The 23,995-nt window shown below is 34.4% G+C and overlaps 1 protein-coding gene across 2 annotated transcripts; it reads left to right on the forward strand.

The window, feature by feature from the left end:
• Positions 1-1,072: 1,072 nt before the first annotated feature.
• On the forward strand, positions 1,073-7,840 carry LOC145011593 (calcium-transporting ATPase 8, plasma membrane-type-like). 2 transcript variants are annotated; one of them, XM_078970331.1, is made up of 33 exons: positions 1,073-1,229; positions 1,545-1,757; positions 1,833-1,949; positions 2,033-2,072; positions 2,140-2,387; positions 2,466-2,555; positions 2,664-2,733; positions 2,844-2,914; positions 3,001-3,084; positions 3,168-3,245; positions 3,343-3,414; positions 3,498-3,581; positions 3,688-3,770; positions 3,848-3,956; positions 4,028-4,083; positions 4,185-4,227; positions 4,293-4,376; positions 4,470-4,607; positions 4,689-4,754; positions 4,845-4,943; positions 5,039-5,149; positions 5,225-5,395; positions 5,492-5,551; positions 5,643-5,807; positions 5,883-5,999; positions 6,090-6,188; positions 6,288-6,425; positions 6,512-6,612; positions 6,701-6,881; positions 6,961-7,068; positions 7,143-7,234; positions 7,340-7,446; positions 7,540-7,840. In XM_078970331.1, the coding sequence occupies exons 2-33, from the start codon at positions 1,602-1,604 to the stop codon at positions 7,560-7,562; spliced, it is 3,261 nt and encodes a 1,086-aa protein (XP_078826457.1). In that variant the 5' UTR covers positions 1,073-1,229; positions 1,545-1,601; the 3' UTR covers positions 7,563-7,840. The 2 variants fall into 2 exon arrangements, with proteins under 2 accessions (XP_078826457.1, XP_078826458.1); XM_078970332.1 differs by lacking the exon at positions 5,492-5,551.
• Positions 7,841-23,995: the final 16,155 nt, after the last annotated feature.

Here is a 23,995-nt window from a genome sequence, read left to right on the forward strand (position 1 = left end):
GCCGTCTCACATGAACCTAACTATATATATATATATATATATATATATATATATATATATATATATATATATATATATATATATATATATATATATATATATATATATATATATAGGAGTAGGATCAAATGAGAACACCAAAAAAGTTGAGAACGTGAGAACAAAGTATATTTATTTATGATTCAAAGTATTCATTTGTGGAGGAATGATAAATTTTTACGCCTTTAATTTCAACCGAAGAGAAAAAACATATTCATGTTGATTGTACATAAAAATTTATTGTTTCTCCATAAATGAATACATGGAATCACAAATGCATATACTTGTTCTCGTGTTCTCAACCTTTTAGGTGTTCTCTTTGATCATTTCCATATATATATATATACACAAAAGTCATTAATTAAATTAAAATTTAAAAATAACCGTGTATCTTTATAACAGCCACACATGAGATAAAGAAAAAAAAGATATATCTAAATCTCATAATTATTTAAAATAAGATTAACATTTTTGTTATGTCGAGTCATATTAAAATAACACAAGAAATGAATGGGCAAAATAGGAAATAAATGTAAAATAAATGTTAGCCTGTAGAGTGGCATGACGGCATGTGATACACCTGTATCGACCTAAGAATGTCTCTCTTTATACCAAATCCATCGACCTCCTTCTTCTTCTTGACGTGCTTACCTCTTTTTATTCTATTATTTTAAAATTAAAATTCTTGACTTTATATATAAAATAACATACAAGATAATCATTAATTAATAAAGGAAAAAGAAAGAAAAACGCGTATCTTCACTTACAATTTACAAAAATTGAAAATTAAATCATTTCCCTTTCCACGAAAGCAACTTGCCTTATTTATTTTGTTTACTGGAGCAATAAATATATCTTGTTGCCCTTATGAAAACATATAAAAATATTATTACTATAAGTAAAAAGTAAAAGCAAAATACATAAATGATATGGATAACAAAAATAAAAATAAAATATTTGAAAATTTTGAAATCTGTGGATTAAAAGATGATTATAACTTCAATCTAGGAATTAAATAATAATACTAAATCTTCGGTTTTATTGTTATTATATTCCGCTGGCAAAAGTACAAAACTGTTTCATTCAGATTTCGTGGGTTCAACACCGAAGGAAACTGCAGAGCAATTGCAGCTCTTCATCTGCTCACACGAAACAAACTCCGATTCGAATTTTCGTAGTATTTTTCTCAGGTTTATCTTCAAACATCTTTCTATTCTGTAACATGATTTGATTCCAAAATTGTGTATATCTAGATTCGTAGCTACAGTATAAGCAAACTTTTTTCCAATATTCGGTGCTTCCGGATGGTTTGGGCATTGATTTCTTCATTTAATGTTCGCAGAATGCGAAACCCTAATATTTCCGAATCACTGTAATTGGACTTTCGGGTTTGGTTCTTTTTTGATAAATAGATGAACCATTAGTCGTTTATTCTCAGTGTATTGTTTTCAAAGTGTTTTAATCTTGAAAACTCATATGGTCCTTTTGTTTTCCTTTGATAGCAGTGTGTGGTCGAGAACGGTGTCATCTCTCCTGCGGCATTTACTGGTTTTATTTCGGCAATGAGTAGTGGTGGGTCGCCCTACCGGCGACACCCGAAGGATTTGGAATCGGGTGGTGGAAGCGGCGGAGGTTTCCAGGACTATGGGTCGGTTTCTGATCCTTTTGACATTGTTAGAACTAAAAGTGCATCAGTCGACAGCCTTAAAAGATGGAGGGTAATGTGTCTCGTCTTTTTCTCGTTGAATTCTCGACTTTTCAATTGGATATTAACCGACATTTATTTGATATAGCAAGCAGCACTTGTACTGAATGCTTCCCGTCGATTTCGATACACCTTGGATTTGAAAAAGGAGGAAGAGAAGAAACAAATCATCGCAAAAATCAGAACTCATGCGCAAGTCATACGAGTAAGTAATATCATCTTCATCTTCATCTTTAAACATAGTTTAATGTAACGTGAATCCACTAATAACCCATTGTTGTTTTTCAGGCAGCCTACCTTTTCCAGTCACATGGAGAAAAAGCAGATGGTAAACCCTAATTTTCTCTTTTAGGTCTTGATATCGATCGACTTATTAACATACTACTTGCTAACAGGAACCCCCAAATCACCTCCATCTCCTATTCCTACTGGAAATTACAAAGTTAACCCTGGACAACTTGCTTCCATGACACGAGACCATGATTTTCCTGCTTTGCAAAACTTTGGTGGGGTTAATGGATTGGCAGAGATGTTGAAGACGAATCCTGATAAGGGAATTAATGATGATGAGGCAAACATATTAGACAGGAAAAATGTGTTTGGATCAAACACGTACCCAAGAAAAAAGGGTCGAAGTTTTTGGGTAATTATATGCTCTTTAAACCTAAATTGATGACATTCATTATCTGAACATGTTCTAATCTAAATCTTTTTGTTACAGAGGTTTCTGTTTGATGCTTGTCGAGATACAACATTGATCATTTTAATGGTAGCAGCTGCTGCTTCTTTAGCACTAGGTATCAAAACAGAGGTAAGTGAATCATATTTATATATTTTGTAGTATAAAGTTGTAAATAGCAGCTTCTTTAATGTTATAAAATATATCTTTCTGTTTTCTCACTTTTATCATCTCTTTCAGGGGATTAAAGAAGGATGGTATGATGGTGGAAGCATAGCTTTAGCTGTTATAATTGTCATAGTCGTTACAGGTACTTTATTAAATAAACGATGATTTTGTTACATACACAAAAACTTATATCTAAATGTTGTTGTATTAGGAAATATATATAACACAGTATTGTTGTTTCCTGTTTTGTAGCCATAAGTGATTATAAACAATCGCTTCAGTTTCAGAATTTAAATGAAGAGAAACAGAATATACAGTTGGAGGTGGATAACTGGATATTATCTTTTAAACAACTTTTATTTATTTAAACATATTTGACTTTGTTGACTAATAAAGATTATATTGCTAGGTTGTAAGAGGTGGAAGGAGGGTGGAGATTTCAATCTTTGATATCGTTGTTGGTGATGTCATAACTCTTAAAATCGGGGACCAGGTAATATATTTCTCATTTCTATTTATTACCACATTTTAATTATTTCCATTTTTGCCCTTGTTTACGCTTCTTCTATAAACCAGGTTCCAGCTGATGGGGTTTTGATTTCTGGTCACTCACTTTCAATTGATGAATCAAGTATGACTGGAGAGAGTAAAATCGTAAGTTTTAATAAAATTCTGTTACATTGTGTTTTATTTGGAATCTTTCATAAAGTATATAAAGCAACTTCTTTTTTTTTAAATATAAATGTAACAGGTTCATAAAGATCATAAATCACCATTTTTAATGTCGGGGTGTAAGGTGGCAGATGGCTATGGGACTATGATGGTAAGAAAGATGACATAATTATTTTTAATTGTTTACCATGAAAAAATAATAATCATAATCTTATATAATATAACTATTTTTAGGCCACAAGTGTTGGAATACATACAGAATGGGGATTACTTATGGCTAGCATCTCAGAAGATAATGGAGAGGAAACACCATTACAGGTTAGTTTTTATAAAAAGTAAAAACAAAAACCATGTGAAGAGTCTTTAAAAGTAAAGAAAGTTGAATATTTACATTATAATGTTATATATATATAACTTTTTGTAGGTGCGTTTGAATGGAGTGGCGACATTTATTGGTATAGTAGGGCTTGTGGTGGCTGTATCTGTTCTTGTCATCCTTCTCATAAGGTAATTAATAATTCAATGTTGCATGGGTATAATCGTCATTTCACATCTCATTTAAAATGGTAAAATTTGTTTGTTAGGTTTTTTACTGGACACACAAAGGACGATAAAGAACAAGTGGAGTTTATTGCTGGGAAAACTAGTCTTGGGGATGCTGTTGATGGAGCAATCAAAATTTTCACTGTTGCAGTATGTATTTACTTCATGTATTTTTATTAAGTTTCCTTTTTTACCCTTCTTCTAATTTGATGAATCTTTAGGTCACGATTGTTGTTGTTGCGGTTCCAGAAGGGCTTCCATTAGCTGTTACATTAACGTAAGTTGTACCTTTTTTTTTTTAATGTATAATTATTAATCAGTTTCTTTTAAATGAGTTTTTGATTAATAAAATATAAATCATGTTGCTTTAAATTACAGGCTGGCATACTCAATGCGAAAAATGATGTCGGATAAAGCGTTGGTAGGTTTTATAATTTTGTTTACTATAAATCTCTCGTGGGCATTTTGGTAATTTTTCACGTGCAGGTTCGGAGATTATCTGCTTGTGAGACAATGGGTTCTGCTACTACAATTTGCAGTGATAAAACTGGAACCTTGACATTGAATTTGGTGCGATATTTTCTTTTTTTATTTTTTTCGACATGTAAAAGGTAAAAAAAGAAACACTTCAATTTATTTACCTGTTTGTCTTATTGTTTTCAGATGACTGTTGTTGAGGCTTATATTTGTGGCAAGAAAAACGATCCACCAAATGACACGTCAGCATTACCACCAAAGATTGTATCTCTTTTAGTTGAAAGTGTAGCTCAAAATACAACTGGCAGTGTATTTTTACCTGAGGTAGGTATTTTCAAATATAGTAAATCTTTTTTCTATAGTATTTAATATTAAATGATACGTATTATTTTTGGTGTTTAATAGGGAGGCCAAGAGATTGAGGTTTCTGGATCACCAACAGAAAAGGCCATACTTCAATGGGGGGTTAATGTTAGTTCTTCATTCATATATTCTTTTAAAAAATTACATGTAATAATAAAATTAAAATGATACTCATCTTTTTTATAAAAAAAAATACAGATTGGAATGAATTTTGAAGCAGTTAGATCTGAGTCTTCGATTATTCATGCATTCCCATTTAACTCAGAGAAAAAACGAGGGGGTGTTGCAGTAAAACGGGTAATTTTTATTGGAATAAATACTTATAGAAGATTTTAAATGGTTCATATAAAAAATATATTTTTGATTCTTTTTTTAAAAAACTTTCTCAACAGCCTGATTCTGAAGTTCATGTACACTGGAAAGGGGCAGCTGAAATTGTGTTGGCTGCATGTACAAGATACATGGACATTGATGGACAACTTGTCCCCCTCAATGAAGAAAAGGTAATACTAGATTTCATCATGATTGAAGAAAAAAAAAAGAATAAATTTTCTGATTTGTTATTGCTTACATTACAGGTGGAATATTATAAAAAAGCAATTGAAGATATGGCTTCTGGAAGCTTGCGTTGTGTTGCTATTGCATACAGACCATGTGAAGCAGAAACTGTTCCAACAGGTGAAGATGAGCTGGCACAATGGGAGCTACCTGAGGGCGATCTTGTCTTGCTGGCAATTGTTGGTTTAAAGGTATATGTCCATGTCAGCAAATAGATTTATATATATATATATATATATATATATATATATATATATATATATTTCGATACATGGTTTTCCATGTAGGATCCATGTCGGAAAGGTGTGAGAGAGGCTGTTGAACTGTGTGTAAAGGCTGGTGTGAAGGTAGCACACAATATTTAATTATTATTTTTGTAATTTTGTGTAAATGTTTTTTTTTTTTTTTTTTAATTTATTTGTAATCCATGTAATGTAGGTAAGAATGGTGACTGGTGACAATCTACAAACAGCAAGAGCAATTGCATTGGAATGTGGAATTTTGGCATCAAATGCTGATGCGGAAGAGCCGAATCTGATTGAAGGGAAATCTTTCCGTGCCATGTCAGAAGACCGAAGACTAGAAGTTGCTGAGAAGATTTCCGTATGTGAATTTACTATTTTGACCCTAGTGGAGGAGTAGTTGTAAATAAGTTTTTATAAAATGTTTGTGAAACAGGTGATGGGGAGGTCTTCACCTAATGATAAACTGTTACTTGTTCAAGCGTTGAGGAAGAGAGGACATGTTGTTGCTGTTACTGGAGATGGAACAAACGATGCCCCTGCTTTACATGAGGTAATTTAAAATTTTAAATATTGTTTTTTTTTTTTACATGAGGTAATTTATGTATAAATTTTCATATTCTGAAATCGGTATGTTTTTTAGGCTGATATTGGTCTTGCTATGGGCATCCAAGGAACTGAAGTTGCTAAAGAAAGCAGTGACATCATTATCTTGGATGATGATTTTGCTTCAGTTGTAAAGGTACAGTAGTCTTATACTTTATTTATTATATACATAATAGCTAAAATTAGTTGTATTCCAATGATTAATTTAATGTGTGAATTAATTCAATTATAACAGGTTGTTAGGTGGGGAAGATCTGTGTATGCAAACATACAGAAATTCATTCAGTTTCAGCTTACTGTAAATGTGGCTGCCCTTGTAATTAACGTTGTGGCAGCAATTTCATCAGGCGATGTCCCCCTTAATGCAGTCCAGGTATCTCTCTCTCTCTCTCTCTCTCCAATAATGGCAACTTACTTTGTATTAATTATTGTATTTTAATTTCTTAATTTTCAATTCAGCTTCTTTGGGTGAATCTTATCATGGACACTCTTGGTGCACTTGCCCTAGCCACTGAACCACCAACCGACCACCTCATGGACCGACACCCGGTGGGCCGCAGGTTTGACCAATTCCGTGTTGACTTTCATCATAATAATATTCTATATTTATACTTGTAACTTAACTTTTTTTTTTTTTGATTTGTTTAGGGAGCCTCTTATAACGAATATTATGTGGAGGAATTTGTTAATTCAGGCTGCGTATCAAGTGACAGTTCTCCTTACACTGAATTTCCGTGGTATAGAAATCCTACATTTACAGAAGGAATCCGACGAGCATGCTAAGAAAGTGAAAAACACTCTCATTTTCAATGCTTTCGTCTTTGCTCAGGTCAAGTATTTTTTTTTTTTTTCTCATAATAATTCCTTACCCATACATACTTATAATTTCTTATATGCATACATTGCAGATATTCAATGAGTTTAATGCTAGGAAGCCTGATGAAATGAATGTTTTCAAAGGAGTCACAAAAAATCGCTTGTTTATGGGTATCGTGGGGCTTACAGTTGTTCTTCAAGTAAGATTCTCATCCACTTGTCTACTTACTTACATGATGATGTGGCAATGTTGTAATTATGGCTCTTATTCCAGGTTGTTATCGTCATGTTCCTTGGGAAATTTACCACCACCACAAGGCTGAGCTGGCAATTGTGGTTGGTCTCAATTGTGATTGGCTTTATCAGGTATGTTGTATTTTCTAATATTTACGTATCTCCCCCGGACTGTTGTAAACGTTTTTTTTTTTTTTTTAAATGTTTATGCCTCTGATTATTCTTAATTGTTACTAGTTGGCCTCTTGCTGTTGTTGGGAAGTTGATACCTGTTTCTCAGAAACCCTTTAGCGAGTATTTTACCGACATTTTCAAGCCATGCACTTCAAAGCATAGAAATGAAGGTGTGTATTTGGGACGAAAGCAGTTTTTGTGTTGTTTTTAATGTAAAAAATATATAAATAATAATTTTGACTTTTTCTGTTTTGTTTTGTCAGGAGGAAACGAGAATGGTGAATAGCAGCACAGGTTTTAGAGGATAGTGTTTTTTTTTTTTTTTTTTTTTTTTTTTGGGAGTAAGTAATGAAAGCCTAGCTAACAACTTATACTTGGGTGAGTCGTAAATTACTGAGTTGCTAACTATTAGGGGTTTTTTAGTCAAGAATTTGAAGATTTGTGGAGTTGGTGTTTGGTGTTTGGTGTTTTGATGTTAATTACCATTTTGTTATTCTATGCATGCGTTTTTTGTATATGTTGGAATATTGCGTTCGTTATATGAATAACTTTTCCCTTTTGTTATACTTATTATGTTATTTTTCTTTAAAGATTTGTGGATGGTATAAGTGGTTAACCCTTACCAAGCCACATCATCATGGGAATCTTTTAAAACAAACACGTCTTCTTTTTCTTCCAAATCAAGTCCAGTTTCCTAATCCATATGAAACCCAATAACTGAATAAAAGCCAATATATCCCAACTGTAAATTGACATTAAATCAAATATTGCGTATTTAAATAAGGCATGAGTCATCAAATCAGAATCAGGATCATAATCATTTTCAATGATTTAGTAAAAACAGAATCGTAATTTATCTTTTCTTCTGATATTTATATCAGCTGCTTCAATCTGCTTTTGGGATCAATTCGTGGTGTCATTATTTTTCGCTCTGCTACTGTTGCCATTATTGATCGCGTATCGTCTTCTGTAATTTTACACTACAGGTATGTTTAACTACAGGTATGTTTGCGATCCAGATTATGATTGAAATCCTAATTAGTGATTGAAATAATGAAAATCACATATGATACTTTTCTTAATATATATATATATATATATATATATATATATATATATATATATATATATATATATATATATATATATATACACACACATACTACGAGGACGGGGGATAAACACGGAAGTTTAGAAAATAAAATGTGAAAGTGATATTTTACAAAGTTGAAGTTGGAGTGGCGAATGTGATATTTTAAAAAGTAAAGGGATAGAAAATATCATTTTACGAAATAGAGGGGTTACAAGTGACGGATCATATAAATTTGTAGGACAAAAGTTGAACTTAACGTATTATAATAATATACTCTAACTTATACTCACAAACAAGGAGTTATATATATATATATATATATATATATATATATATATATATATATATATATATATATATATATATATATATATATATAGGTTCGGGTTCATTTGAAACCATTTTAATTTTGTGAGACCAAATCTAAAAATAATTTTAAAATACAAAATAAATGAAAAAATCCAAAAATTCTTTTTCTAAATATTATTTTCGGAACTTGAATTAACTAAAAAAAATAATAAAAAAAATAAAAAATAATAAAAAAATCCCGTTTTTTTTTTAAAATACGTGAAATATTCTAAATAGAATATTATACTGACATATTCTAAAAAATAATTTTAAAATGCAAAATAAATGGAAAAATCTAAAAATTCTTTTTTTAAATATTATTTTCGGAACTTGAATTAACTAAAAAAATTTAAAAAAAAATAAAAAAAATAAAAAAATGCGTCTCAATGTCTCACAAAATTAAGCCGTCTCATATGAACCTAACTATATATATATATATGACTTTATGGGGCTAAAAATCGCAGGTTTTGGAACAAATTCGTTGGATCTGTGGTCCGCTGCCTTTTGCATATGTGGCCTGCTAGTCCGCTGCCTTTTGATTATTTGTGATTTAGTTCAAAATATTATCATCGATAATATGATCTAAAATGGTATGATACAAAATGAAATGATCCAAAATACTATAATTCAAAAATAATTATTAAAACCGTTACAATAAAAAAAAAAATATAACTTTAAAAAATTCTAGTAACAATTATAAAACAATGAAAACTCAAACGAAGATTTTAACATAAGATAATGTATTTTTATATTGTATACTATGATGTTACGAACAAAATTGCAGGTCCAGAAGCTATATGTTATTTTCCAATGTTACAACTAAAGTAAAAAAAAAAAAAATACACCTCTTAATTTATAATAAAATCATAAATAGTTAATATTACATATATTATGCCACATAATATTAATTCTTTAGTATGAATTCATCAATGTGCAACAAAAATAAAACCATCTAACAAAAGGTTGAACATAAAATACGTACAATCGTATAGTATTTAATAATAATTAAAAAATACGTAACAGTGAGGCACACTGTAATTACAAATTCATTTTCACTCGTCAAATGGGCTCAGGCGGAGAAATGGACTAGCAGGCCACATATGCAAAAGGCAGCGGACACATATCTAACGAATTTGTTTCAAAACCTTTTATCCCCATTAAGTCATATATATATATATATATATATATATATATATATATATATATATATATATATATATATATATATATATATATATATATATATATATATATATATATATATATATATATATAGGTTCACGTTCATTTGAGGCCATTCTAATTTTGTGAGACCGTGATACCAAATATAAAAATAATTTTAAAATGCAAAATAAATGGAAAAATCCAAAAATTCTTTTTTTAAATATTATTTTCGGAACTTGAACTAACTAAAAAAATAAAAATATATATAAAAAAAATAAAAAAATTCCTTTTTTTTTTAAAATAAGTGAAATATTCTAAATAGAATATTATACTGACATATTCTAAAAAATAATTTTAAAATGCAAAATAAATGGAAAAATCTAAAAATTCTTTTTTTAAATATTATTTTCGGAACTTAAATTAACTAAAAAAATTAAAAAAAATTCTATTTTTTTTTAAAAATACGTGAAATATTCTAAATAGAATATTACACTGTACATATTCTAAAAATAATTTTAAAATGCAAAATAAATGGAAAAATAAAAAAAATTCTTTTTTTAAATATTATTTTCGGAACATGAATTAACTAAAAAAAATTAAAAAATGTGTCTCACGGTCTCACAAAATATAGGTGGTCTTAAATGAACCTAACCCTATATATATATATATATATATATATATATATATATATATATATATATATATATATATATATATATATATATATATATATATATATATATCTTAAAGTTCTTTTTTTGTTTTTGTATTACTATTGATTTCTAAATTTTAAGGTTTCCAAACCTTTATATATATATATATATATATATATATATATATATATATATATATATATATATATATATATATATATATATATATATATATATATAAAAGTTTGGAACCACTTTTTGCAATTTAGTTCCAAAGAAGATTTATGTTTTTATGTATAGGAAAAGCACAGAAAGAAACCAACTCTCCTTCAAGGTCAGGTGTTTTCATTCCTTTAGTCTTTAATTTTCGGGAATTTGACTTAGCAATCTAATTTGCTTTTCGTTTCGTTTACGTCTGGATAATTTTTGTATATTATGGTAACGAACTTGTTGGATGTAACACCAGTTCCATGTATTATTCAATTTATCAAGTTCTAGGGTTTTATGCATGGACTTGGCAAGTTGGGGAGCTCCAACTCGTTGAGTAGAAGTCATTATCAGGACGCAAATTTTACGAGTCGGAAGGCCCCAACTCGACGAGTAGGCGCTGTAAAGGAAAACCCTAATTTTCAGGGTTTGCACCCTATTTAAAGAACATAACCCGTCTCTTGTGCCTCATTTACCACTTCATTAGCCATAGAAAACCCTAGCTGAACCCTATACAGTCAATAGCGGTGGGATAGCGGTTATCAATTGCTGGTAAAATAGCTGTACCACAAATAACGGCGATAGTGACCAATATTGACCGATATTTGACTGTTATTTGACTGATATTTGACAAATATCGGTGGGATAGCGGTGAAATAGCGTTTATTGCTAATTTTTTTTATTAAGTCACTTCATTTATTATTAAAATGTAGATATATGGTAGGGGTTTTATGAGATTGATAAACATTTGCTTCAAACATTTTCTAATTTACTATATGTTTTACTTAATAACCATGTATTCATCCAATAAAACACGAGGTTACAAAGGCCCGACATAACATAAAAATACCGATATCCCACTGCGATAACCTATATATCGAATATCGGTCCTTGACCGATATTTGATTTTGAACCGCTATAACTGCATAGGCTGAACCTTGCACCTCCTTGAGTGAGAGCGGAAGCTTTTGTTAGTAATTTTGGTGTGGTTGTGAAGGGTTTTGCAGCTTGAAGAAGAAGGAGCAGGGAGAAAAGCAGTAGATCTGACATCTACTCTGTATTGGCAACCATCTGGAGGTATACAGTCATTACCTTGATCTTTAGCTGCTTAGATCCCTTTTCTTTGAAGTAAATGACCATTTTTGGTGTAAAATGGAGTCATACTCGGATTTGGACTTATCACAAGGATATGGTTCCATATTTGGACCTCTCTAGGTCCACAACGACATAAAGTTGCTCACTTTATCCAACTTAGGCCCTTTCCATGCACTAAAACCTTGTAGGAAGCTTAGTTTTGATGTTTTAGACTTGTGGGGCCTTGCATGCACATAAAGTTTGCAACTTTATGTGATAAATGTACTAGGGGAAGTTGGATCTGAAGTTTAGGACCTCAGATCCCACTGAATAGGGCTAAACATAAAAGGGACTGAACGAACTCGTCGAGTCCCTTAGTTGACTCGACGATTCGGGTAAGGTTTACCCTTTTTCAAGATTCGGAATGAGTGTATTGAAGGATTAGGGTTTTGGGACTGCATGAATTTTCAATTTTATGGACATTTGATGAACTCGACGAGTCACTTAAGTGACTTGACGAGTTGACATAGGATTCAATGCAAAGGACTCGGGAGGAATTCGACGAGTTGTTAGGATGCACTCAACGAGTTGAGGTCAACATGGACTGCTGACCTTGATTGTGGACCTTGACTTTGACCAGGGTTAACTTCGAGGGTAGTTATGGGATTGTGACAAGTTAATCATATCTTGATTATAGGCAGTTAAGGAGGAGCAGTGAGTGGGATATATCGAATCCTAGCTTCGAGTTAGTTTAAGCCTCATGAGGCGAATTACCCTACTCATGACCTGGAATTTTCAATTTTATGGACATTTGATGAACTCGACGAGTCACTTAAGTGACTTGACGAGTTGACATAGGATTCAATGCAAAGGACTCGGGAGGAATTCGACGAGTTGTTAGGATGCACTCAACGAGTTGAGGTCAACATGGACTGCTGACCTTGATTGTGGACCTTGACTTTGACCAGGGTTAACTTCGAGGGTAGTTATGGGATTGTGACAAGTTAATCATATCTTGATTATAGGCAGTTAAGGAGGAGCAGTGAGTGGGATATATCGAATCTTAGCTTCGAGTTAGTTTAAGCCTCATGAGGCGAATTACCCTACTCATGACCCTCCTTCCATATCTTCGAGTTAGTTTAGCTTCGAGTTAGTTTAAGCCTCCATGCACTATTTTTACTGATCATAAGAGTTTGAAGTATTTGATGGATAAGCAAAACCTTAACATGCGACAGAGGAGGTGGTTGGATGTGCTGAAAGATTATGACTGCAAGATCTTATACCTGTTGGATAAGGTGTCTAAGTCCATAACTATATTTGGTATGTACTTGACCCGACCCTGCATGGTCCATTTGGGTTGCATGGCATCATGCATTTAGATAGACTTAATGAGAGAAATAAAACTTGTGGTTTATTAATATATTATAAGTTATAATATATTAATAGCATTATTTAGTTAGTATTGATCAAGAATTAATTTGTAATTAATTAAGTGATCAAAAGTTAACTAATTGAATATATGGGTTGATTATGTAAATCATCCATAACTTGTATAGTAGGCTAAAGGCTCCATGGATTATTAAGTTGGGTTAAACCCATAGGATGCTCCATGGGAGTTACAAACCCATGTGTCATGGAAATGAAGAGTCATGACACATTAAGGTTTACATGGTGTATCCCTAGATGTGACACACTATATAAATGACATCATACTTGTAACACTCGCGTTTCCAGGCTAGGCATTATCATTGATGTAATAGTCTAGGTTAACCCTTGTAACTCTTTTTGGAGTGTTAATGATGAAATATTTGACTATTATGTGAATTATGTGGATTATGTGTTTATTTTCTTAATTATTATAATTTAATGAATTAAGAATAAAATAATCGTCAAATTTGAAGTGTGAGATAAGCCCGAAATCTTCTCATAAATATGTAGTGGTTGAAACAAGGATTCCGAAGATATAAAGAATGTCGAAATCCAAGTTATAACGAAGAAGTTATGACCTGTCGAAGTTTCGCGACAGAACCGGCAACGCTGAATAATGTAAAAAGTGAAATTTACGTTAGAGCGATATTTAGCCTTAGTGATCTAAACGAAAGTCTTGGAGTTCGTTAAACCGAGAGCGTGCATAAAAAGAACGCTCAAATCTGACTTCGTATGAGTAATTTATGATTTTTCTAATTTCGACTTAGCAGTATGCAGCCCGAATACTCGATTTGAGACCGAGCGGTTTTTAGCCAAAACAATCTAAATGAGAATCGAAGATCTCGTTAATAGTAGTGAAACGATGAAAAAACAGACGAAAACGGACGTCGGATGAAGAAGTTATGAATTTATAACGGAGTTTTCCTATCCCGACCTACTAAAAATAAATAATAAAAATAAAAGTCAAAATTAGTAGACGATGTCTAAACGAAAGTTTTAGAGCGTAGTCTCACCTACGCGTGGATATAAAGAACGTCGAAAACGGAGTTCGTATGATGAAGATATGAATTTTTGAAGTTTATTAAATAACTAAAATATATATATATATATATATATATATATATATATATATATATATATATATATATATATATATATATATATATATATATATATATATATTTCGGATAATATCCGAAGGGGGGAAGAGTCACCGTTCCGATCAACACTATGCCCATCGTAGTGTTGTACGCCCAACGTACCACTCGAGTGCTCCGGGTTCGTAAGCGATGACGTCGAAGCTCCGATGACACAAGCAGTGATGACTTCGGAGGAGTACGCCCCACGTAAGGGCATTACGCCCAGCTTAATGCGAGGCCTCAGCCTCCTATAAAAGGCTTGCGAGGGCAGCCGAGAGTTTTGCTCTTTTTCTCTTCTCTCTCTCTCTCTCTCTCCCGTTTTGCATCGTTTTGCGTGCCAGAAGTATCCCGAAGCCCCGGTATTATTCCCGAGCCCCGAAGCAAGTCCCGAAGATCCCGAGAAGTGAAATTTCCATGTCGAAGCTCTGCCCGCGAGAAGTCCGATTTTTGTGAAGATCTTCCAGATCTGCTGAAGAATACTACTTCTACAAGTCGTAGTATTGTCCGATCATCTTCTGATCAAGTGAGTGTGTAGTTAATTTCTTCAAACGCATAATTATGAAGTATTTTATACGAAATACATGTTATGTGTATATTTTGTTGTTATATGCGTGAATGTGTATTCACTTTCTTCTATCTCATAGAAATGATTTATTCTCTATGAAATACGTGTTATGTGTATGTGTCTCATCTGTTGTTTGGAATATGTATTGAATGAGAATGCTATACAGGTTTTAAACTATCTATAAAAATATATATTTTTATCTACTAATGTGTCGGATAGAACATGGGTAGATAGTTGTGTGATAAACAAATGAGAGGCATCGATGTTGTTTTTGATTCAGTCACCTAGCGGAGTTTAGATGACGACCACAAACTTTTCTAGACAGTCCTGTGGAACGCTAGCAGGTTCGGCACCTGTAGGTGTTAATGAACTTGGGTGTTCATTCGTTGTACTCCATCCCCCTCATGGTTGCCTTATTTGACATATATTGCCGGGAAACCCCCGCATGCATGTGTTGTCGCCCCGATGAAATATTCTTAGACCAGGTCCCTTGTGTTAGTTATTTTAGGGACGTAAAGTGAGAATAACGGGAATGGGTAATTGGGTTATTGTTGGTTGATGAAAATTAATTTAATTATTTATTGTGGGTTGAAAACCCTATATGCTTACCAGGCTCCCAAGCCTTACCACTCAGTTTATTTGTATTACAGGAAGTGGCGCAAGGGCATAAGATGGATGAATTATCAAGTTGTTTTGTTTACAAGTTTGTATATGTATATATATTTGTTGAATGACTTATGTTATCGTTTATGCTTTATGGTCTGTATCGGAACATGACATCCCGAGTTTTGATTATATAATGAAAATACATTTCTTTTATGAAATGCTTTGGTAAATATTATCTTATCACATTTTGTTTTTGGGAACAAATTCCGTAACTCTTTCAAATCAAAAGGATTTACTCTAAAATTATTTTAAAAGCATAAATGAAAATCGGTCTTTTCTGGCCGAGATTTTGGGGATGTCACAATATTCACCAAAATCAGCTACACTAAGAACTAGAGAGGGAAAGTCGATTTTTAGAGTGTTATACATTCTCTCAAAGTCATTCCAAAGCACTTGGTGTTGTGTGAAACATTTGAGGCATTACACTTGGGGTGCTAGGCTCTCAAGGTTTTCAAGGAATCAAATCAACTACAAGGTATGTAATTCTAGCCATCTTTTAGATTAAAATTTCCCCATGTATGCCAGATAAGATTAAAAATCTTAGAAATCATATTTTACATGTATTTTAGACAAACATAGATCCAAGGTTTTCTAGGGTTTCATGTACACTTAGGAGTGATAGAATGTTCAAAACCCATCAGTGGTATCAGAGCCTAGGTTTGTTTGTTAATACTTGATGCAAAATAGTGAAAAAAAATCGAATTTTTGAACTATCTGCACAGGGGCCTCGACGAGTCCGTGGGGGGACTCGACGAGTCCAAGCATAAACTCAACCAACTCGGCGATTTGGTTAGTGCACTTGACGAGTTAGTCATGCAGATTGCAGTTTTTCGATTTTTGCTGGTGGAAATGGACTAGAAACATTACCCTAAATTGTTTTGGTGTTATAAAACTTGTTTTAGATGGTGTAATGGTTGTTCTAATTCACTTACAATGGCTAATATCAAATTTTCATGATCTTATGTGTTCATATGTTCTTGAAACTTTGATATGAATATTCATGTTCTTATGAGTTTTTGATAGATCATAGGAATTACTTGTTTAATTGTTTAATTCATGATCTTTATATGTTTTAATGGAGTCCATAACTTGTCCTCAAGTTATGGATAACCAAAAGTTTCTTTGTGTTAAAAGCCATTAAAAGAACATATAAGTTATAAAATGAAGAGTCTTAATTTTAATAACTCATAAGTTATGAATTTGAAAGGTTTTGTAAAGTTATAAAACTTGCCCTCAAGTTTTGGAACATGTAAAGTCACTTAATAAACTTTAGTTCCAACCCCTAGATTTTTAAAAAGTTAAAAATCAACCCTTATACTTTATAATATTATAAGTTAATAATATATATATATATATATATATATATATATATATATATATATATATATATATATATATATAAGATCAAGTCGTTTTACCGTTAGTAGGCGTCATTTACGAAGCCGGTCTATAAGGGGGTATAAGGTTGCTGCCTATAAAATGATAGGTTTATTGGTGTCCACTCTCACCCACCGCTTCCTTCATCGATGGAGGGTCGTTAGCCGAACGGGTAAGACAAGGACTTATAAATTCTCATTAAAAGTAGGATGAATAGTATAAAGTAACTAAATGTTTTATTAAATTCCCAATCTTATTTACTTTAGGAAAATATGAATAAGGTGCTAATCCATGAAATTACACTTTACACTTTGATTAAGTCGTTAGTGGAGCTTGTGTGGTTAACCGGCACACTAACCTGGATTTAACAAGGTAGGTAATGGGTGACTTAAAGTTTATTATAGCTCGGTGGAGCGCGTGTGGTTAACCGACACATCGATTGAGTGATAAACTTTAAGGATACCAAGTGGTTTGCATGGTTACTTCACACCTCGTTTTGTGATCCTCGGTATCTCAGTCACAAAACTTGGAGGGCACACTCGAGATTGAAACATGCCTTTGAAAATTTCATTGAATCTTAAAAGAATATAGGAATTTCAAAGAACCAATTAAAACCTAATAATTTATTTTTCGGTTTTGGTGGAAATTGGTGAATCGCCATTCACCTACCTTTAAAATATGTTATAGCTTAGATTATGGCATACCTCTTCTAAGTTATGATATATTGTGATTGGATCCTAGCCTTAATACTACAATTGGGTGTTTTATTAAGGGCTATCTTTATATCTAAACTAAACTTGTTCTCTTCTTTTCAGATGTCTTCCAACAAAATTGCTTCTGGCTTAAACCTTACTGGCTCCTTTTCCCTCATGAACCTATGTGGGAGGGTCATCTTTGATGGTTCCAACTTTATGTATTGGATCCAGAACATTAGGATGGTCACACGCTACGAGGGCAAGGAATATGTCCTTGATAAGGAGCTAAAGGATATTGATGAGTCAACTGCTACTCTTGAGGAGATCGCTGAATTCCATACTCATGAGAGAGATGCCACGAAAGTGGCTTGTATCATGATGGCCACAATGACAGCTGAGCTCCAAAAGTCCTATGAGGACTACTACCCTTTTGAAATGCACCAAGATTTAATGGAAAGATACCATCAAAGTGTTCATCAAGAGAGGTATGACATCATCTGCTCCATGATAACAACCCGTATGAAGGATGGTGAACCCATCACGGGCCACTTGCAGTAAAATGCAAAGGTATGTGGACCGTGTGCTGAAGTTTAATGTGAACTTCCTAGAGGAGCTTGCAATAGATATCATTTTGCGATCCTTACCCTCGTGTTATGATCAATTCCAAATGACATACCACATGAATAAGGAACAAGTCACACTCAGAAAACTTCAAGGACTCTTGAAGACCGCCAAAATTGGTCTTAAGGGTAAGTCGGTTGTTAACACTCCTACTCCTACTCCAAAATCCGCCCATGTCTTGGAAATCGGGAAAGGTAGAGGGAAGAAGAGGAAGAGCTCTTCAAAGGGTACCAAGGCTAGGACCCTTGATGGCTCTTCTTCAAGTGGAAACAAGAAAGGTTTTGTTACTCCTTCTTCTGACCCAAAAGAGGTTGAATGCTTCTATTGCCATGAGAAGTTTCATTGGAAGCGGAACTGCCCAAAGTACCAGCAAGATGTGAAGGATGGGAAAGTCAAACCCAACCATGCAGGTATTTACACTATTCTATCTAATAGCTCACCCTATCCTAACTCTTGGGTCCTTGATACCATTTGTGGTATTTATATTTGTTCTGATTTGCAGGGACTAAGAAAAAGTGAGAATGTGGAACATGGAAAGATAAACTTGATCATGGGGTATAGGAAAGCTTCACATGTCACCAAGATTGGAGTTTATTCTTTGTTGCTAAGTAGTGGGTTTCCTTTAGATTTGAATAAATGTTGTTACTCGCCAGAAATGGCAAGAAATATTATTTCCTTTCATGCTTTTTACAAACAAGGGTTTACCTTTTCTTTTGATAATGAAAATGGTGGAATAAATGCTTTCTTTAATAATGTTCTTTATTTTAAAGCATTACCTTGTGATGGTGTGTATGAAACTGTATCTGTTGTAGATAATCTAGGAAATAATGTGTTATGTATTGATTCTTAGAGTAACAATAACTTAGATAAAGCATCATTATGGCATTGTCGTCTTGGACATGTGAGCAAGAAATGCATAGGCCAACTCCAAAAGGATGGAGTCTTGGAGTCATTTGACCTAAAGTCAAATGATAGTTGTGAATCATGCTTACTTGGAAAAATGACAAAGTCACCCTTCACTGGTTCTTGTGCTAGGGAATGAAGGTTTGTTGGATCTGGTACACACGGATGTGTGTGGACCCTTCAAAACTACCACAAGGGATGCTAATCGTTATTATTTGACTTGTACTAATGATTATAGTAGATATGGATATGTCTACTTAATCAAGCATAAGTCAGAGACTTTCAAGAGATTTAAAGAGTTTAAACAGGAAGTCGAGAATCAATTGGGCAGGAACATTAAGATGCTTCGATCTGATCGAGGTGGTGAGTATCTTAGTATAGAGTTCATCGACTATCTTAAGGAATCTGGGAGTGTCTCACAATTGACACCTCCCAGGACACCGCAGTTGAATGGTGTGGCTGAGAGGCGTAATCGAACCTTGTTGGATATGGTTTGTTCCATGATGAGTCGATCTTCGCTACCAATCTCATTTTGGGGGTATGCCCTAGAGACTGCCGCCTATATCCTTAATCTGGTCCCTACAAAGAAAGTTGCCAAAACTCCTCATGAGATGAGGACTGGTAAAGTTCCCAAACTAGACCACATTAAGATTTAGGGTTGCGAGGATTTCGTGAGACACGAGACTCATGATAAGCTCGAACCTCGAAGTGAGAGGTGTATTTTCATCGGCTATCCACAGAAATCCTTTGGTTCCCTCTTCTACAGACCTGGTGACAATGTGGTCTTTGTAGCACGGAGGGGTGTCTTTCGAGAAAGAGAGTTCATAAGCCAAGGAAACAGTAGGAGGAAAATTAACCTTGAAGAAATCCAAGAGTCAAGTGGTGAAGGAACTTCAAACCCTAGCACTCAACCTGAGGAGGAAACTCCTGTTGATCCAATTGACAAGTTTGAACCTCTGAGGTGTTCCACGAGGGTTAGGAATGCACCTGAGCATTATTATGTTTTCCATATTACTACGGAAGGTGAGACACTTATCAGTGATGAGACATTGGTAAGTATGGATGAACCTAACAGTTACGGGGAAGCCATGGTAGGCCCCGAGTCTGCCAAATAGAAAGAGGCAATGGACAACAAGAAGACAGTTTGGAACTTGGTTGACAATGTACCGGGTCATAAGACAATTCAGTGCAAATGGATCTTCAAGAAGAAGACCGACATGGATGGTAATGTACACACATATAAGGTGCAACTGGTTGCAAAGGGCTTTTCACAAACTCCGGGAGTTGATTATGATGAGACCTTTTCAACAGTTGCAAAGATTAAGTCCATTAGGGTTCTGTTAGCCATCGTTGCATTTCATGATTATGAAATATGGAAAATGGATGTCAAAACTGCCTTCCTTAATGGAAGTTTGGCAGAAGATGTTTGCATGAGTCAGCCAGAGGGTTTTGTAAGTACAAAATACCCTAATAGAGTGTGTAATCTTGAGAAATCCATTTATGGATTGAAACAGGCACCTCACAGATGGAATATTTGCTTTGATGAGAAAGTCAAAGAATTTGGCTTTTCGAGGAGTGAAGATGAATCTTGTGTCTATGTTAAGGCTAGTAGGAGTATAGTCAGCTTTTTGGTACTGTATGTGGTGGACATACTACTCATAGGAAATGACATCCCAACCCTGTAGAAAGTGAAGTCTTGGCTTAGGAAGTTTTTCACTATGAAGGACCTAGGAGAAGCTACCTATATTCTGGGGATAAGGATTCTGAGAGACCAGAGTAAAAGACTGATTGGACTTAGTTAGAGTACCTACTTGGATAAGGTGCTGAAGAGGTTCAGCATGCAGGACTCCAAGAAAGGAGATTTACCCATCCAAAGTAACGCGAGACTGAGTAAAACTCAGAGCTCGAGTACTGAGGCTGAGAAAGCAGAAATGAGTCGAGTACCTTATGCTTCTGCAGTAGGATCGATCATGTATGCTATGACCTGCACTCGACCTGATGTAGCCTTTGCCTTGAGCATGGTCAGCTGATATCAAGGGAACCCTGTCAAGGCTCACTGGACTGCGGTAAAAAATATCCTCAAGTACCTGCGAAGGACTAAGGACTGGGTCCTTACCCTTGGTGGGAGTGATGACCTAAGAGTTGTAGGGTATAGTGATGCTAGCTTCCAAACTGATAGGGATAATTTCCGCTCTCAGTCAGGCTGGGTCTTTTCCCTTAATGAAGGAGCAATTATTTGGAAGAGTTCCATGCAGGAGACAGTGGCTGATTCAACTTGCGAATCAGAGTATATAGCAGCAAGCGAGGCAGAAGAGGAGGCTCTATAGCTGAAGAACTTCATTGGAGACCTTGGAGTTGTACCATCTATAAAGGAGCCAATGGAAATTTTCTATGATAGTGAAAGTGCAGTTGCCTTAGCCAAGGAACCAAGGGAACATGGGAGATCCAGACACATCGACAGAAAATACCATTTCATCAGACATCGAATAGAAGAAGGACTCCTCGTGGCAAAGAGGGTATCATCAGATGACAACCCAACAGATCCCCTCACGAAGGGACTGAGTTGGGCTAAGCATCCCCAGCATGCTCGAAGCATAGGGCTGAAGGATGATATTATTTTTACTAGTTAGATAATTTTGAAATTTGTAAAGTGTAATTGACATTTGATGATGAATAATAGTTGTGTTTATTTATGAGTAAAGTGTTGCTATCTCTTGTCAATCGTTTACTATATTTCTTTAGCATGTTTTGACTTCCAGAATAATTATGTTTAGTATATCATATTATTCGAATCTCCACAGTCGGTCATATGTTGGAAGTAGGTATGAATCAAGACTGTCATGAGATGGTTGCAAAGGTCTAAGCTGTTGGACATGGCTACAACACTCATGAGTGCTCATAAGTTCTGAGCATTGGACTCAACCCACGCTCACTAGTATCACTTCATGGAATTTATCTCGAGTGATCGTGAGATGGTAATATCATATAGGTCTTCAAACCTAGAGATATGACTTGTTTCCTATGAGTTGGTTATGCATTCATCGTACGAAACCGCATTGGTAACTCGATGTTATAAAACATACTTTTGTGTGTGATTCAACAAGTAGTAGGACACGCATATGAGTCGAAGTTTATCTGTTCCTTCTTGGATTAGAAGCGATATCTAGGACCCTCGATGATTTTGTTTTGACCTATGTACCGGGCCCGGTTAGAACTAAGTTGATGTGTTCAATTAAGTTATTTGTCAAACAAATCGCAAATCGGGAAACAAACTGTTAGACAATTAGAAAGACATTGTTCCATGTATTTGTCCAGCTGATATCTATAACAGAGGATTATATGATCACTTATCTTAAATGGGTGCATCATTATCTTCTCAGTTGTGAGTGACCTTGAAAGAGATACGATTGCTGATCGGTTCCTGAAGTCATACTTCTAAATATAGTTATTAGACTTATCCAAGTGGGAGACTGTTGGATAAGGTGTCTAAGTCCATAACTATATTTGGTATGTACTTGACCCGACCTGACATGGTCCATTTGGGTTGCATGGCATCATGCATTTGGATAGACTTAATGAGAAAAATAACACTTATGGTTTATTAATGTATTATAAGTTCTAATATATTAATAGTATTATTTAATTAGTATCGATCAAGAATTAATTAAGCGATCAAACGTTAACTAATAGAATATATGGGTTGATTATGTAAATCATCCATAACTTGTATAGTGGGCTAAAGGCTCCATGGATCATCAAGTTGGGTTAAACCCATAGGATGCTCCATGGGAGTTACAAACCCATGGGTCATGGAAATGAAGAGTCATAACACATTACGGTTTACATGGTGTAACCCTAGATGTGACACACTATATAAAGGACATCATACTCACCAAAATCAGCTACACTAAGAACTAGAGAGGGCAAGCCGATTTTTAGAGTGTTATACATTCTCTCAAAGTCATTCCAAAGCACTTGGTGTTGAGTGAAGCATTTCAGGCTTCACACTTGGGGTGCTAGGCGCTCAAGGTTTTCAAGGAATCAAATCAACTACAAGGTATGTAATTCTAGCCATCTTTTAGATTAAAAGTTCCCCATGTATACTAGATAGGATTAAAAACCTTGGAAATCATACTTTGCATGTATTTTAGACAAACACAGATCCAAGGTTTTCTAGGGTTTCATGTACACTTAGGAGTGTTAGAATGCTCAAAACCTATCAATACCATCCAGGGAAGGCCAATGTGGTGGCCGATGCCTTAAGCCACAAGACATCAGGTCCCGATTGGGAACGTTTGTTTGAGGATGACAGTGATCTCACCATTATTGGATATGATTAAGGAGGCTCAATTGGAAGGTTTAAAGAAGGAAAATTGGAAGTTAGAGTGGATACGCGGCCAAATTCCTTTATTTGTCTGGGATGGTAGGGGTCTCTTGACCCATTGTTGTCGGGTGTGGGTTCCCACATCAGGAGGAGTGAGACATAAAATATTAGATGAGGCACACAAGTCCAAGTTCTCTATACATCCAGTAGCTACAAAAATGTATAAAGACTTGAGGCTAAGTTATTGGTGGCCCTGCATGAAACAAGAGATCGCCTGGTTCGTGGAGCGATGCTTGACCTGCTAGAAGGTCAAGGTCGAGCATCAGGGACCTCATGGCAAGGTTCAGCCGCTACCCATTTCCATGTGGAAGTGGGAAGAGATCACTATGGACTTCATCACAAAGTTATCGGGGACAACGAGGGGTGTGGATGCCATATGGGTCGTTGTGGATAGACTAACGA

This window comes from Lactuca saligna, chromosome 8, assembly GCF_052625555.1.
Source record: "Lactuca saligna cultivar CGN05327 chromosome 8, ASM5262555v1, whole genome shotgun sequence".
Classification (NCBI taxonomy): Eukaryota; Viridiplantae; Streptophyta; class Magnoliopsida; order Asterales; family Asteraceae; genus Lactuca; species Lactuca saligna.

Coding starts and splice junctions, on each gene's coding strand:
- LOC145011593 (XM_078970331.1), top strand. CDS start 1,602: ATGAGTAGTGGTGGGTCGCCCTACCGGCGACACCCGAAGGATTTGGAA. Junction 2,556..2,663: donor CACTAGGTATCAAAACAGAG/GTAAGTGAATCA, acceptor CATCTCTTTCAG/GGGATTAAAGAAGGATGGTA. Junction 6,189..6,287: donor ATTTTGCTTCAGTTGTAAAG/GTACAGTAGTCT, acceptor CAATTATAACAG/GTTGTTAGGTGGGGAAGATC.